Source organism: Filicampus tigris, chromosome 3, assembly GCF_054856515.1.
Source record: "Filicampus tigris isolate MCC_2025a chromosome 3, RoL_Ftig_1.0, whole genome shotgun sequence".
NCBI classification, from domain to species: Eukaryota; Metazoa; Chordata; class Actinopteri; order Syngnathiformes; family Syngnathidae; genus Filicampus; species Filicampus tigris.
In genome coordinates, this window is record NC_141219.1 from 4182116 (window position 1) to 4197008 (window position 14893).

Here is a 14893-nt window from a genome sequence, read left to right on the forward strand (position 1 = left end):
GGTAAAAACAATTTGGGGAAGAAACATTTCAAAATAAAAAAAAAAAAAAGTTAAATAAAAAAAATTAGACTAATTCACAAAAGGCAAAAATAATTTTTAAAAGTATAAACAAAATTGTGAAGAAATAAAAGATTAAGAAACACATTTTTAATAGTTAAATTTACAAAAGTAAAAACTCAAGTAAGGCCTATTTCACAAAATATACATTTCGAAAATGAAACATACAGCTGCAAAATGACAAAATCTAAATTTTACACAAGGTTCAACTAAATATGAAGAGCGCCAAAAGTGTTTTTTAGTTCTTGCCATGGCAGACAAGTTAGGATTCATGCTAAGTATTGTTGCCTGGCAACCACTCTGAAAAAAAAACAAAAAAACACTAGCAGTCTGCAACAGCTTCTTTCTTCTTTCTCTTTTTCTTGTTTGTCCTCACATGGGCTACTCTGTGCAGCCACGGGAGAAAAAAAAAATAGGCCACTTTTTTTTTAGATACACCTGCATGATCTAACGACACCCGATGATAGAGTTCATCCAAACATCTCCTTTTACAAATAGAACAATCCAAACAACTGGAGAAGACCATTTTCCAAATGAATATCATGAAAGGAAATGCCTTGAAATGAAGAGAAATGTAGAATGTGAGGATTGGAAAATCGACGTACACTGTACTAGTATAGAGATTTTCCAAAGTCAGTGTGATTGATAAGAACAGTACTTCACATCTTTCCCTGTGCATTATTTCTACTGGGAATTATTCAAATGCTCACATGCTAACAGGAAGTAATTCACGTCTTTGCCTGTATTTTTGCATGATGTCTAACAGGAATGTCTCAAATGAGTAGGTCGAGAGATGTGGAAGGGTCGGTCGGCTCAATTCGTAAAATGTCTATAAATGTGGACATTTTTCTTTTGGAAAAACTAGGGAAAAAAATTATTGGAATGCGAATAATAGTTTCCTGAATGAGCCAAACAATTCGAAGTTGGATTGGCGAAGTTGGTCTCTGTGTCAAATGTTTCGCAGCTTATTTGGGACATTTTAGCATGACAATGGGAAATTCTGAAAAGTGGCACTTATTGGAATGTGAAAATTGTTTCATAGGTATTCCGAACGACATGACATTTCTGCATTAATTACAGAATTGTGTCTTGGAAAATGTGGACTACTGAAAGAGTGGAAACTAGGCAAATGTGGATAGCAGTTCTCAATAGGTCCTGAATGAGCTGAGCAATATATCTGTCAATTTTGTCATAGAAGATGTGAAAAACTGAAACATTGGGAATGATCCTAATTTACTAATAATTTAGTATGTATCTCAAATCCAACAATTTTCCCGGTTTATTTCATGAACTGCTGGCTGCAGCAGCAGCAGCGCAACCGGTGCTCTACTGCCACCTAGTGAATACATTGATTTTTTTTTTTTTTTTTTTAAATATCCAATGCCGTTATCACAACTCCTCACTTTGCTTTCAAGACCTGAGCCTATAAAAATCCATCCGTCCATTATCTGAACTGCCATAGGACTGCTTCGTTAAAATAAGTTACATTTTTAGGCAAGAAATACTCTTTTATTCATCTTGATGTCCCCACGAGGGCATTGACAAAGTGGTGATAAAATGACAAAATCATTTCAGATCTGAAAAGCTCTTCATTTCAGTCATTTAATATAAGCTACGACTTGCTACAAATTTAATTTTTGAGTTTAGTCAAATCAGCATTGAGGTATGGTGTGAAATTTTCAGGCAAAACAATACATTTTTTTGGGGGGGCGGGTCATTGTGTTACCATGTAAGGGTATTTTGATGAATTATTTACAGATGTGGAACACTCTCATCAGGCCCTCTAATATAAGGTATGACTTGATATGATTTGCTGCAATTTTATTTGTCAACATAGTAAAAATGAAAGAACTGCAACGCTTTAAACTGTGAAAGACCAAAAATCTTTTTTGGGTGGAAATCAAGTGAGTTTGTGCTTTTGTGAATGTGCGAAGCAAAACACAAATACACAGCAGCATACCGTGCCTCGTTTGGCGGTGTAAAAGAAAAAATTGTTGTTGTTTTTTTGTTTTTTTTTTAATATATCGTACAAACGTGCACAGTGCTTCTTCGCGTGAAAATGAATTTGAATAATAATGATGGAAACGACGGCAAGAGCACGGATCTCAGGCGGAGTTCTTTTTGAGGAAGTTGATGAGTCCGTTGGTGGAAGCGTCGTGGGAGTGCACCTCGGCGGCATCCTGCAGCTCGGGCTCGATCTTCTTTGCCAGCTGCTTGCCCAGCTCCACGCTAGGAACACACAGAATTTTATTAGGAATAAATAATAATAATAATAATATGGAATTAACTTTGAAAATGTGAGGGTGGAAGAAAAAACATGTCTCACCCCCACTGGTCAAAGCTGTTAATCTCCCACATCAAACCCTGGATGAAGATTTTATGCTCGTACATGGCTGGGGGAAAAAAATCACATAGGGAGTCATTTTATTATTTAAAAAAAAAAAAAAAAAAAAAAAAATCCCACTTCTGACACCAGATGATCCCACTTCTGACACCAGCATCAGAAGTTAAGATTTCACATTCTGTAACCATGGAGATGTATGTTTGCCTTTACAGGGATGATGTTGATCAGTTGTGTGTTTGCAGCATAGACCTATCACACTTCTTACACCAATTTGGTGAGTGACCCCATCCGACTTGAGACATGCGTATTCTAACACAATTATACATTGCAATGGCTGGCTGACTGATCCAACTTCTGACATTGGTGTTCTACACGCATGTAATAGAATTATGGAGTTTGTTAACTACATGGGTGGATCCCGCTTGTGACACCAATTTTATGAATGAGTGTTTATTGTTGTGTTTGTAGTTTGCATTGCACTTCTGACACCAATGTCAATGTGGAGTCATAAGAGGAAGTCTACACTCATGTTTTCTGCACTTGTGTGTTATAATTTGGGAGCTATGTGCGCCATGCACCGACACCACTTCTGACACCAGGCTGTTGAGCAGCCCTATCTAAGGGGAGGAATGTGCATTCGAACAAGAATGGATTTATGATTGAGTGTATTGCTTGCAGTGTGCATTGCAATTGCTTCTAGATCCCATTTCTGACACCCAAATTGAGTCAGAAGTGGGATTCTATAGTCATGTTTTCTGCCCTTGTATGTTATGATTATGGAGCTGTGTCTTTTCTTTCATGTAAAACAATAACAACGCTCAATTCTGAGTTTGTGACATGGACGGCTCCCACTTCTGAGACAGGATCTGGTGAGCTTGCCCGTCTGACTGGCGAAGTAGGATTTATCACAAGGGTGAGCCAGCAAGATTATTTGAGCCCCTCAATAACGGCAACCATGACAGCTAGTAATAGTCACGGCCCATTTCTGACACCATCGACTCTGTTCTCACCTATGAGAGCGCCAAGTGTGTAAGGGGTCAGTTTCTTGAAGATGATGGAGTTGGTGGGCCGGTTTCCTTGGAACACCTTGGAGTGCACAACAATAAGTATGATATGAGATTGCGTCTTGAGTTATGCTGCGTGTGTGTGGTGGTGACCCCACTTTGTGCGGCAGAATCTTCTCCAGAGCCTCCCCAGTCAGCCCGCCGGCCTCCAGCTCCCCGCGGGCCTCCTCGGTGGTCTTCCCCCTCATGAGAGCCTCCGTCTGGGCCAGGAAGTTGGCCGCCAGGATCTGCAAATGCACAGCATTATTCGAAACACATTTGACAATCGCGTATCGATGATGGATCCAACTTCAGATGCCAATACTGCGAGAGGGCCCTATCCTAGCAGCAAAAATGTTTATAGTGTTTTGGAAGTGCACTATGACTGACAGATCCAATTTCTGACACTATATTGTTGTCGTAGCATGCAAAGGAATGGCTAAATGATCCCACTTCTGACACCAATTTTGGAGCAGCATCTGACGAGACGATTGCGCATTCCAGCTAAGAACATATGTATTTCGTGGCACATACATTTCAGTGGCTGACAGATCCCACTTCTGACACCAATTTGGAGCGCGGCCCCATCTGACTACAGAAATGTCTGTTCTAACAAAATGTGTTTTTGCTGAGGTTGTATTTTAGATTCAAATGTATGGTGGATCCCTTTTCTGACACTTAAGTTGGTGAGTGACCCCTTTGCATCGCAATGGCCGATGGATCCCACTTCTGACCCCAATGAGCTGATGTTGGATCATGGCCACTCGCCTTGTGGTGCAGGTTGTTCCTGACGGGGTGCTGCGACTGTGCCGGGATGAGGAAGTCGGACGGCACCATGCGCGTTCCTGAGTAACGAGCACAAACCAAACCATCGCAATGGCATTCGAGTGGTCTTACTGTCGTCGAGCGCTGTGTTGAGTTGCGGGTACCTTGATGGATAAGCTGGTAGAAGGCGTGCTGCCCGTTGGTGCCCGGCTCGCCCCACACGATGGGTCCAGTGTGATAATTTACGCGGGCGCCATGTTTGGTGACGTACTTGCCATTGGACTCCATGTCACCCTGCATCCAAAACAGTCATACATTTAACGTTAAAGTCAATATGTATGTAATAATAGAAAGGATTTATTGTTGCAGTTGCATCACAATGGCTGACGGGATCCCACTTCTGACACTATGTTACCTATGTGAGGAATTATAATTTCTTGTGGAGATGTTGCACTCGCACAAATTCTGTTGATTTTTTTCTTTCTTTTCTTTTATAGAGTAGGCGTTAACCTGCTGGAAGTAGGCGGCAAAGCGGTGCATGTACTGGTCGTAGGGCAGCATGGCGTGGGTCTCCGTGTGGAAGAAGTTGATGTACCAGATGCCCAGCAGGGCCAGCAGCATCGGGGCATTTTTCTCCAGGGGAGCCGTGCGGAAGTGTTTGTCCTGCAGAGGTGAGTTTTTGAATCATTTTTATTTTTCATTTTTATGATTCTCTCTGGATTTAACATTGACCTCTTGGATGACCTACCATCCAGTGGGCGCCTGCCAGGAGCTTCTCAAAGTTGTCAAAGCCTAATCATGAAGGAGGGGGGGGGGGGGGGGGAATTGTCAAAACAAGAGCATGCTGCTCCCTGATTGGTGTCATGCTGAAAAAATGGCTCCCAGAATGGTCCCCTTTATTGCACCTCAAAATGCGTCGTAATACTTAATAAATATTAAAACAAAATAGTACAATCCAAACTAATATGGAAATAATTAATCAATAAATGTGAACCAAGGAAAAATTTACAAAACACTTTACAAGAATGAACATTTGCTTAATATAATACTTTTCTTTCATTAAAATGTTATGTATTATTTCAAATACATTTGTTTCATCATACTTTATTACGTTTCAGTGTTAAATGTTATTTTTTAATCATGTTCATTATATATCAAAAATATATACAGTATTTTCATTTTATTATCTTATTATATAAAAATATAACATACACATAATATATTATTTTTATGATATGGTTAGAATAGTTTTACATACATATGAAATACCATATAAAATAGTATCGGAAAGAATTATTATGTGTAACAATACAAATCATTCAAGAAAATAACATTTTAAGATTTTGTTACACATGATTAATTTCAATAAATATACCCAGCAATCAAGTAGTATAGAAAATGAAAAAATAGATAAAATATCAAAAACAAGATTATGAATACAATTGATAGTTAAAGCATGAATGTAAAATCAAATAATATATTTATGCTGTTTTCATTTTGTAATAATTGTTCATATTATTTTTAGTATACAGTTTTAGACTTTTCTTTCATTATATGTAATTATAAATTTGTCATGGTTGGATTGTATCTCATATATAACATTATATTTTATGGAGCGCCTGAGAAAAAAAATGCTGTGTTGATATGGTTCCTTCCTCAATAAAGAGTCACAAATCATCTTGTACTGTACATACCAATGTGCAAGGCAATGGCCATTCCAATCGCTGACCACAAGGAGAAACGTCCCCCAACCCACTGAAAGGACAAAACAAAACACCATTTAAAACATGGATTCATACCCAAATCAAAAATGATAGCCAAAACATGTGACATAGCGACATAAAGGCCATACTGTAGCCGCTGCACTTAAAATAGCAACCAAACGCAGCCCTGTGAGGCTGTGACCTTTATCTATGGGCTAGTCTGTAGAGTAACCTCTGCAAGGGAGAAGGTCACCACCAATAATAACCGAGCTGGAGGCACGAAGGGAGGGCCTCTGATTACCCGCCAGCTGCGTGCTCGAGCGCCCAGTCCCGGTCACAAAGTTGCGCTTAAATATAGCTGCCATACGGAAAGTGCACTCACGTCCCAGAACTCAAACATGTTCTCTGTGTCGATGCCGAAGTCCTTCACTTTGGGCTGGAAGATAGAAAGGCGACAATTAGCTAGCTAGCTAGCTAGCTCAATTACTTGTCTGTCTGTCTGGCTAGATCAGTCGCTAGCTAGCAACTTAAATGTTAGTTTTTAATCATGTTCATTATATACCAAATAAATATACAACATTTTCATTTTATTTATTATTCTATTACTGGTATATAAAGATATCACATACACATATTGTTTTTATAATATAGTTAGAATAGTTTGACATACAATGAAATATCATATAAAATAGTATAAGAATTATTATGTGTAACAATACAAATAATTCAAGGAGATACCATTTAAGCTAGCTAGCTAGCTAGCTACTGATCTAGCCGGACAGACAGACAGGTAATTGGTTTGGTTATGTTGATCAGGTGACTTACGCCATTGGTGGACAGAGCGACAAAGTGTTTGGCCACAGCACTTTTCTGTGGAGAAATGTCCAAATCATCAATGGTTGTTGTTTACCCAGGACGGAAGGCAAGGCTGCCGTCCAAGCTCGCACTCACGTACGTCTTTGGCGTGCTCCAGGAACCACGCTTTGGCCGACTCAGCGTTGGTGATGGTCTCCTGAGTGGTGAAGGTCTGACAAAAATCATCATTAAAAGGAAAACATGTATGTTAGACCAATGGAAGGCTTTAAATTGTCTTTCGTGTACATAAAAATAAGTACATTAGGCCTAGAAGACAAAATGTCTTTGATTTGATACCAGGGCTATAATAGTTGGAGATTTTTCATTATATTTATTTTTTACAAAGTAGTGTGTTTAGACTTGAGTTTTTTTTAAATTATTATTATTTTGTTAATTTTCATAAATATTTAGAGCAGGTTTGTATTAATTTTTTTAAAATGCGTTGTTAGTTTCATTATTAGTTTAAATGTTTTATATATAGAGAGAGCATTTGTTGAGTGCAAATAAAAAAAAGGTCACTAAATATTATGTAATGTAATGAACTAAACTACAATTCTCAAACACCTGTTCGACCTTCCTTCTTCTGTATGGCTAAAAAGTAATACTGAAATAAATATACAGTATTTCAAATGAACCCCGAAAACCGCTGTATGATACTATTTGGTTAGTTTTCATGTTTTTACAAGCATTTTTATTTTTTATTTTATTTTGTTGATGAAAATGTTTTTTCAATTTTTGTTTTAGTTTTTTCGCTAGGGTTTCGTTAACTATAATAACTTTGATCTATCATGCTTTGGAAAATCTGTTAGGTTGAACACTAAATGTGTCTTTGTTTACAAAAGAAACATGTTAGTGTAACCGAAGACTGAATTTCCTTTGAAGTTTTAGATAAACATGTCGGTAAGCTTCTTCAAAAGGTTCTATTTGCCTTTGACATTTAGACAAACAGGTTGGGTGAAGTCTCCGAAATTGTCTCTGATGTTTTACGAAAAACCGACAAAGTTGAATCTAATGCTCATACAAACCTCTTAAGCTAATCAAAGACTTTGCTGTTTCTGAAAAACAAATTCATGAGATTCACGCCAAATTGTTTTTGCTGTTTTCAGAAACGTACATTGGAGTCACCAAGCCCTTAAACTGTCTTTGCTAACTTGTCTTTGCCAACCCACTGTTTGGAGCCCTCCAGTACCTTGGAGGCAATGATGAAGAGCGTGGTCTCGGCGTTGAGCTGCGCTAGCGTCTTGGCGATGTGCGTCCCGTCGATGTTGGACACAAACCACACGGCGGGCCCGTCCTTGGAATACGGTTTCAGGGCCTCCGTCACCATCAGGGGCCCCTGCCGTTCGCCAGGTCACATTGGAAGACGTTAAGCACATACACGACTTTCCAGGTGAGCTTGATTTGACCTTCAAACTTGTCATTGTCTGTCCAAAACTGTCCAATGTTTCAATTCTTTATGAACAAGCTCCTGGATTTTAACAAGGAGCTGAAGGTCAAAATTCACAACAGCTTCTTGAAGGCACCGATACATTTCTTGGTTCAATTGTACTTTTAAATAGTTCGCGCTCATCATGATTCAGACATGTGTCTCTAAGAAAATGTATTGTCTTGGTACAGTACATTGAGGGGAATTTTTTTTTTTTTTTAATGAGTGCATATAGCCTTGACTTCAGAAGGGGAAGCCCCTTCCCAAATTCCAAATGCCGAGCAGATAACAAAGACAGATTACACCTAACAAGGCAACCCACCAAGCACCTTGCTATCTTGAAGTTTTGAAGAGCAGAGGCGACAGTTTGATTGTCTGCCTACTTCCCCCCCCCCAAGACGAGGGAGAAGTTGCTCCCATCTCACTTCGAAGGCCCGATGTTGAGGAGGCTTCTATTCATAATTGTCTGTTGATAAAAATGTTGTCATCGCAACATCCTTTGACCATGGATCCATCAGTTGCAAACGCAGCCGTTCAGTTAGCATGTTAGCAAACAGCAAGTTGCGCAAAAAGTACTGAGACAATCAACAAGTTGGACATTTGCATTCGAAAGATTAGAAAAGCTCAAATGATGTTCACCTGGAAAAATTACAGTGCATTTGAGGTTGATTCTGATCCCCCCCCCCCCCCAAAAAAAACAACTATGCCTAACTTTTTGTGAGTAGTTTGTTAAAAACTTTACTCACAAGATCCGATCCTCCTATTCCAATATTGACGACGTCCGTGATGCTCTTTCCCGTGTAGCCCTTCCACTGACCGCTACGAACCCTCTGCAAAAAAAAAACAACAAAAAAAAAACACACACACACAGTGAACCAGATGTGACTTCACTTTTTTCCTTTCCATGTTTTTTGCTCTGACATTAAACTCACGTGACAGAAGTTCTTCATCTTGTCCAGAACCTTATTGACGTCCGGCATCACATCTTTGCCGTCCACCATTATGGGAGTGTTGGAGCGGTTTCGCAGGGCCACATGGAGCACAGCGCGACCCTAAAGCACATTCACACATTCATAAACCCCCATTTTAGATTTCGGCTCCTTCCGCAGATGTTCAATAGGGTTTGGATAAGGGATAATCGCAACCGTCTCATGTTTTGGGTTTTTGGAGCTGTGAGTTTTGGTTCTTTATCCTGTTGGGAGACTCACGGCCTTTGGCTAAAATCAAGCTAGCCGACACTGGGGATTACCGCTACACTACGGAATGTTTTGATCGTCTTGAGAATTTATTGTACGTGCCAGTAAAGACATTATGACGTAACTCGTCAAAAAGTCTCAGAATGGCCTGACAGTCTTCAGATTACATTGTACGGATTGAAGACACCACCTTGTGCCGGATGTAGCAAAGCAGCCCCGGAACACGATTACGCCCTTCTCCCGATTTCATAATAGTTACACTCTAAAAACAGCAAACACAATTTTGGGTCAAAAGTGGACCGAGCCACTACTTGGCTCAATTTGACCCAACTTGACCTAACAAAATGGGAACACCTTCTTGTGTTCTTTTGTACAAAACAGCCCAATCTTTGGGGTTGTTTTGTACAAAATTACCTATTTTTTGGGGTTGTTTTTGCATAAAACAATCCAGAAAAATGGGTCAAATTGACCCAATTTGTGGATCGGTCCATTTTTGACCCAAAATTGTGTTATTTTTAACCCAACTGTTTTTAGAGTGTATGTTGTTTCGTTTTTTGTGTCTATAATATTGAGCTGATTTGACTTGCTAAAAATCTCCAAAAGGCCTTGTTTTTATCCCTAAATTTCATTGTACCCTTTACGGATTCAAGACACAGGCCTTTTCCGCCAGTGTTAGTTTCTTTTGGGTTAAAAATAACACAATTTGGGGTCAAAAATGGACCGATCCACTAGTTGGGTCAATTTGACCCACTTTCTTGCATTGTTTTGTAAAAAAGGAGCCCAATTTTGTGGGTTGTTTTTGTACAAAAATCCCCATTTTGGTGGGTCGTGTTGGGTCAAATTGACCCAAGTAGTGGATCGGTCCATTTTTGACCCCAAATTGTGTTATTTTCAACCCAACTGTTTATAGAGTGCATGCTTAGTTTTTGCATCAGTTAACATGAACTTGCCAAATATTCCAGAATACATTGATAGTCCAAATGTCATTGCACCCTCCACAGCTTCAAGTCACCCAGTGCTGGAAGAAGCAAAGCAGCCCCAGAATACAATTGAGCCTCTTCCGTGTTTGACAACAGGTACTGTTTTTTTTGGTTTTTTTTAATACATCCTTTCTGGGCCTGTAAACATGATCTGATGTGATTTGCCCAAAAGTGCCAGAACACTAAATTAGTCTTGAAATTTCATTGTACCCTGCACATTGTACCCTCTAAAAACAGCTGGGTTAAAAAATAACACAATTTGGGGTCAAAAATGGACCGTCCCACAACTTGGGTCAATTTGACCCAACTTTCTTGGTAGTTTTTATAGAAAACAACCCCAAAAATGGGCTGATTTGTACAAAACAACGCAAGAAAGTGGGTCAAATTTGTGTATCGGTCCACTTTTGACCCCAAAATGTTGTTATTTTGTAACCCAACTTTTTTTTCGAGTGCAGGCGGTGTGAAAATGGCGGAGGTCTACACAAAGTCAGGAAGAGAATGACAACATTCAGAAAGCACCTCGGTGAAGTTGATCTTGTCTCCGGTGAACATGGTCTCTCTGGCCGCTTCCAGGCCTCTCGACTTGGCCTGCCAAAAAGACAAAGCGCGCGGTGCGTTAAAGGACACGGAAAGTGCCGGGATTTTCCACTCGCGATGACGATTTACCAGCTCAACCAGCATCTTCATGACTTCTTCGGTGATGAGGTTCTTGGAATAGTCAAGCAGGATGTCTCCGTCTTCGGTCTGCAGTGTGAGGCTGCGCAAAGCAGAGGTGGGAGGAAATGGCAAGACTCTTATCTTGCTTGTGGATATTCAGATTCACGCAGGTCATTTCGTTCTCCGGACACTGAATTGACCGCAGCTGCCCTGTTTGTCTTTGAAGACGTTTGGCCCTTTCATCAGTGTTGGCTTCGTTAGTTGGCGAAGGACCGCACCAGACTAAGTTGGTGTGGCGAACCCAAATATTTATGCTCCAAGTTGGAGGCACGACCCAACCTCGAATAGGATCTTAACCTTTAAGTTTCAAGCCAGTCCCAAGTGACCTTGGCAAAAATCAAACAAGCCAAGCCCACAACAAGGTTATTATTAACGACAATTAACGAAATAACAGGAACTGAAATGGGGGGGAAAAAAATGTCCTTAAAGCGGAAGTCAACCCAACTATATTTTTTTCAAGAATATGTTCCCAGCAGGCCCACTAGTTGAAACGCGGCATTCTGATTAATATTGTGTTTGTGGAATAAGGGTTAATCCACCCATTTTTAGCCATCTCTGGGGGCGGCCATTTTGTCTTCTGTCGACTGAAAATGACATCACAACTGCTCACAACGACCAATCACGGCTGACCTGTTTTTCTGAGGCTGAGAGAAATTCAGTTATGAGCTTTTTCACAGAACAAATTTAACTTGTAAACCAAGGCACCATTGTTATTTTTATTGACTTCTATTTTTCACCAATGTGAATAAATAATGACTAAATGAATCTCTTTCTTCCCTTTCATGTTCACATATTAGCCACTTTGCATGTTGTATTTGGACTTACTTGCATTATTTCGCTGTAACACATCACAATTCAATGTCATTCGTTTGCGCCAGGCAAGTCCCAAGTTCTAAAATTGGCGACTCAAGTCTGACTCGAGTCAAGTCACGTGACTCGAGTCCCTCACCTCTGACGCAAAGACAACATTCTGAAGCGGAAGAGCCCAGTTTGTGAGTGATGCCACCCTACCTGAATTTGTGGAACCGCTCCTTGTCGCCGTCAAACATGTGCCTCATGTTGAGGTTCAAGGCGTGCGCCGTGTACCATTGCTGCAGCCGCTGGAAGACGGGGTCCTGCGTGAGTCCCATGCTGAGTCCGGAGGTGGGCTGAGTGGGGCCGATGGGGTGAGCGCAAAAGCTTTTTCAAGGGCCACCAGGCTCCTCCTACTTTTACTATATTCAGGGCTGCCTGGTGCACGCATGTGTCACACTTCCGACCCCCCCGTGTGTCCTCAAGAGTTTGCACTGCATGTTTGGCACAGGTGGAGAGAGAGAAAGTCAACTCATTCAAACATTTTTTTTTTTTTCCAAGAATATATTCTATGCAGGCCCACTAGTTGAAACAAGGCATTCTGATTAATATTGTGTTTGTGGAAAATGAGTTAAGCAACAAATCCACCCGTTATTAGCCATCTGTGGGGGTGGCCATTTTGTCACTTTTGTCGACTGAAAATACAATATAGTACAATACAATTTTATTTATATAGCGCATTTCATAACAGCTAGAGCTGTAACAAAGCACTTTACAAACAGAAGACAATAAAAAAAAGACAATAAAAGGCCGTAATACACAAGTATGAATAAATATAAATAATATATAAGATATAAATAAAAAATATATAAACAAATAAAGCCAATGAATTAACATAAAACACACCTGGGGAAGAGCCAAAAATTTCAGGTCTGATCAAAAACCAGAGAATAGAAATGTGTCTTCAAACAGGTTTTAAAAATGGACAGAGAGGGGGCTTGCCTAGCATCCAATGGGAGGTCCAAATTAAAATACAATAGCAAATACAAATATATAAAAATAAATGCATACACAACAAACTGTACAATGCAATATAGTTACATATTGACTTACATTAGATCATAACATATGATGATTAAGGTTTAAAACAGGCTAAAAACCGGTGCAGCTATGTTCAGTATCCCTCATAAGCGATGATATTGGGACATTTCTATATACTGTGAATGCAACATGACAATATTGAGGTCAGGTGCCAAATGAGCCCTTGCTGGTGGAATTTGTGGACCAGCACGCCCCCTATCGACCGTCTGGCCAAATGACATAAACCTGCTGCAATAGTCTTGATCCAACGTTGGAGGGGGACAAAGCCTCAGTATTTGTGCCGACCGTTTGATTTAACTCGCAAGTCTTATGTCAGCCTCGGTTTTAGTGTATTTACAAAATTAGACTTTGATTGTAATTAAATACACCCATGGATCGGACTGAAATGAAATAGCACATTATACAGTACTTTATTTACAGTAGCGGCCAAGCTTGTGTTTTGTTGTGAAACGTTACCCGGGCCGGAAGTATATGCTTTTATTTTAACGAACATCTTGACACGCTGAAGTCATACAGAGAGAAGTTTCACTGGCTACACTATTTATTGTGAAACGTTCACCGGAAGTATTGACTTTTATGACGACAATTGACTTAGTCGTCACACAGGCAGGAGATTCGCTGTCAAAGAGGGTGGATGCCAGAGATGGTAAGCGATGCGCCTTAGTTATTCCCTTACTTACCTTCACAATTTCTTTCCTTTTTATTACGTTTCCACCCCCTCTATATTGCATCGAGTTGGCGTTTGTGGAGCTTTGCTGTGTTTTTATCGGCCGCGCCTCTGTAACGCTTTTCAGTCGTGTCGCAGAGAGGCTAGCGGGGGCAAAGCTAATGTTAGCCCCGCGTAGCTATGTCGCTAAATCCACTGAGTACACATGAAACATCCGTGCTCCCATTTTCGGACGCACACCCCCCTCGCCGATCCCCGACCTCATGATTGACATTTTATAACTTATAACTTACGTCACCATGACAGGCTTCTGATTAATTACGACATGCTGTTGTGTGGCTACAACAGTCCATTTTGAACATATTTGTCCGTCTTCGTATCGAAACCACCCACTTTTGGCTCAAGAGGGGAGGAGCGATTCCGTGTTGGTTATTTTTATTTTTCCACGCCATCAAATCTGCATCGGGTGAACACGTCTCCTTGACAACGGCTTGCTGCGCTTGTCGAATGAAGGTAAAAGCGTGTTATTAACCGAGTATTAACGTCATTGTAATTGGTTAGTGACGCGTGTGTCCGATAATGGAACCGGCGGAGTCTGGACTTGCTCACCGTTTATGTACATGGGAGTTTAATACAAGTTAGCACACTCGTGTTTAAATGTTAGCTTGCGGCTAACCAACCAAATACATTGTCCTTTGATTTAATTGAATTAGAAAATGGGCTGTCTTCGTTTTTATGACACTCGTGTGTGTGGACTGTGGATCAGCTTTGTAGCGACACAAAGGGCCACTGTGTTGTCATTAGTATTTACGCTATTATTATTAATAGCTGCGACATAGTGCTTCGCCGCCGGGAGTTTCGGTGAAACCGGCGAGCGGGGGGATCCTGCCAAATAGTGATCTTGCACGCTTTAAAACTATCGCCCGATACCAAATAGACAGCAAAACTCTTTCCATGCCTTACTGTAGTGATCCACCATTAAGAATAACCAAATGTAAACCCTCGTCTGTGGGCTGTAAACACAACACTTGGCACCTGAAGATGAAATATGCCATGAGAGCTTGTGGAATGCGTTTCCTGTTTGACTCTTTTGCAGACAGTGTAGATATGTAGTTGCTCACAGCCGTGTACTGTAAATGCACTTAACATGTCACTAATACTTTTAAGGAGAGATTATGCATCCTCCCTTCCACCATTTAAAACAGCGAATCCCAGGATATTTGTGGTTTGCCATTCACTTGTTTTTG

At 40.4% G+C, this 14893-nt stretch overlaps 3 protein-coding genes across 8 annotated transcripts in view; 2 read left to right on the forward strand and 1 right to left on the reverse strand.

The window, feature by feature from the left end:
- Nucleotides 1-11813, forward strand: part of wtip (WT1 interacting protein) — a 34872-nt gene extending 23059 nt beyond the window's left edge. The window contains exons 9-12 of one of the 4 annotated variants that reach the window (XR_015086033.1): nucleotides 4707-4880; nucleotides 6827-8157; nucleotides 10391-10465; nucleotides 10825-11813. The gene's annotated coding sequence lies outside the window, so the exon portion shown is untranslated. Of the gene's footprint in view, nucleotides 1-4706; nucleotides 4881-6826; nucleotides 8158-10390 lie in introns of all 4 variants that reach the window. The other 3 variants (XR_015086034.1, XR_015086032.1, XR_015086035.1) reach the window with 3 other exon arrangements.
- gpib (glucose-6-phosphate isomerase b) lies at nucleotides 2064-14284 on the reverse strand. 2 transcript variants are annotated; one of them, XM_086024829.1, is made up of 19 exons: nucleotides 14256-14284; nucleotides 12098-12372; nucleotides 11036-11126; nucleotides 10889-10957; nucleotides 9126-9245; nucleotides 8940-9023; nucleotides 7957-8103; nucleotides 6868-6939; nucleotides 6738-6782; nucleotides 6295-6348; nucleotides 5904-5964; nucleotides 4958-5001; nucleotides 4720-4872; nucleotides 4374-4503; nucleotides 4213-4289; nucleotides 3564-3692; nucleotides 3412-3487; nucleotides 2384-2450; nucleotides 2064-2286 (listed from the first exon to the last, which is right to left on the reverse strand). In XM_086024829.1, the coding sequence occupies exons 2-19, from the start codon at nucleotides 12214-12216 to the stop codon at nucleotides 2163-2165; spliced, it is 1662 nt and encodes a 553-aa protein (XP_085880955.1). In that variant the 5' UTR covers nucleotides 12217-12372; nucleotides 14256-14284; the 3' UTR covers nucleotides 2064-2162. The 2 variants fall into 2 exon arrangements, with proteins under 2 accessions (XP_085880955.1, XP_085880954.1); XM_086024828.1 differs by having other exon boundaries at nucleotides 10889-11126.
- Nucleotides 13533-14893, forward strand: part of garre1 (granule associated Rac and RHOG effector 1) — a 31290-nt gene continuing 29929 nt past the window's right edge. Inside the window, exon 1 of one of the 2 annotated variants that reach the window (XM_086024822.1) lies at nucleotides 13533-13625. The gene's annotated coding sequence lies outside the window, so the exon portion shown is untranslated. Of the gene's footprint in view, nucleotides 13626-13666; nucleotides 14160-14893 lie in introns of those variants that run through there. The other variant, XM_086024825.1, reaches the window with a different exon arrangement.

Bases quoted from the DNA above. Each gene is read 5' to 3' on its own strand.
- gpib (XM_086024828.1), bottom strand. From the start codon at position 12,216: ATGGGACTCACGCAGGACCCCGTCTTCCAGCGGCTGCAGCAATGGTAC. The intron at 6,940-7,956 runs GTACTGGAGGGC...GATTTTTGTCAG, and splicing joins TCTTCATCATTGCCTCCAAG to ACCTTCACCACTCAGGAGAC. The intron at 5,965-6,294 runs GTGAGTGCACTT...TTGTCCTTTCAG, and splicing joins ACATGTTTGAGTTCTGGGAC to TGGGTTGGGGGACGTTTCTC.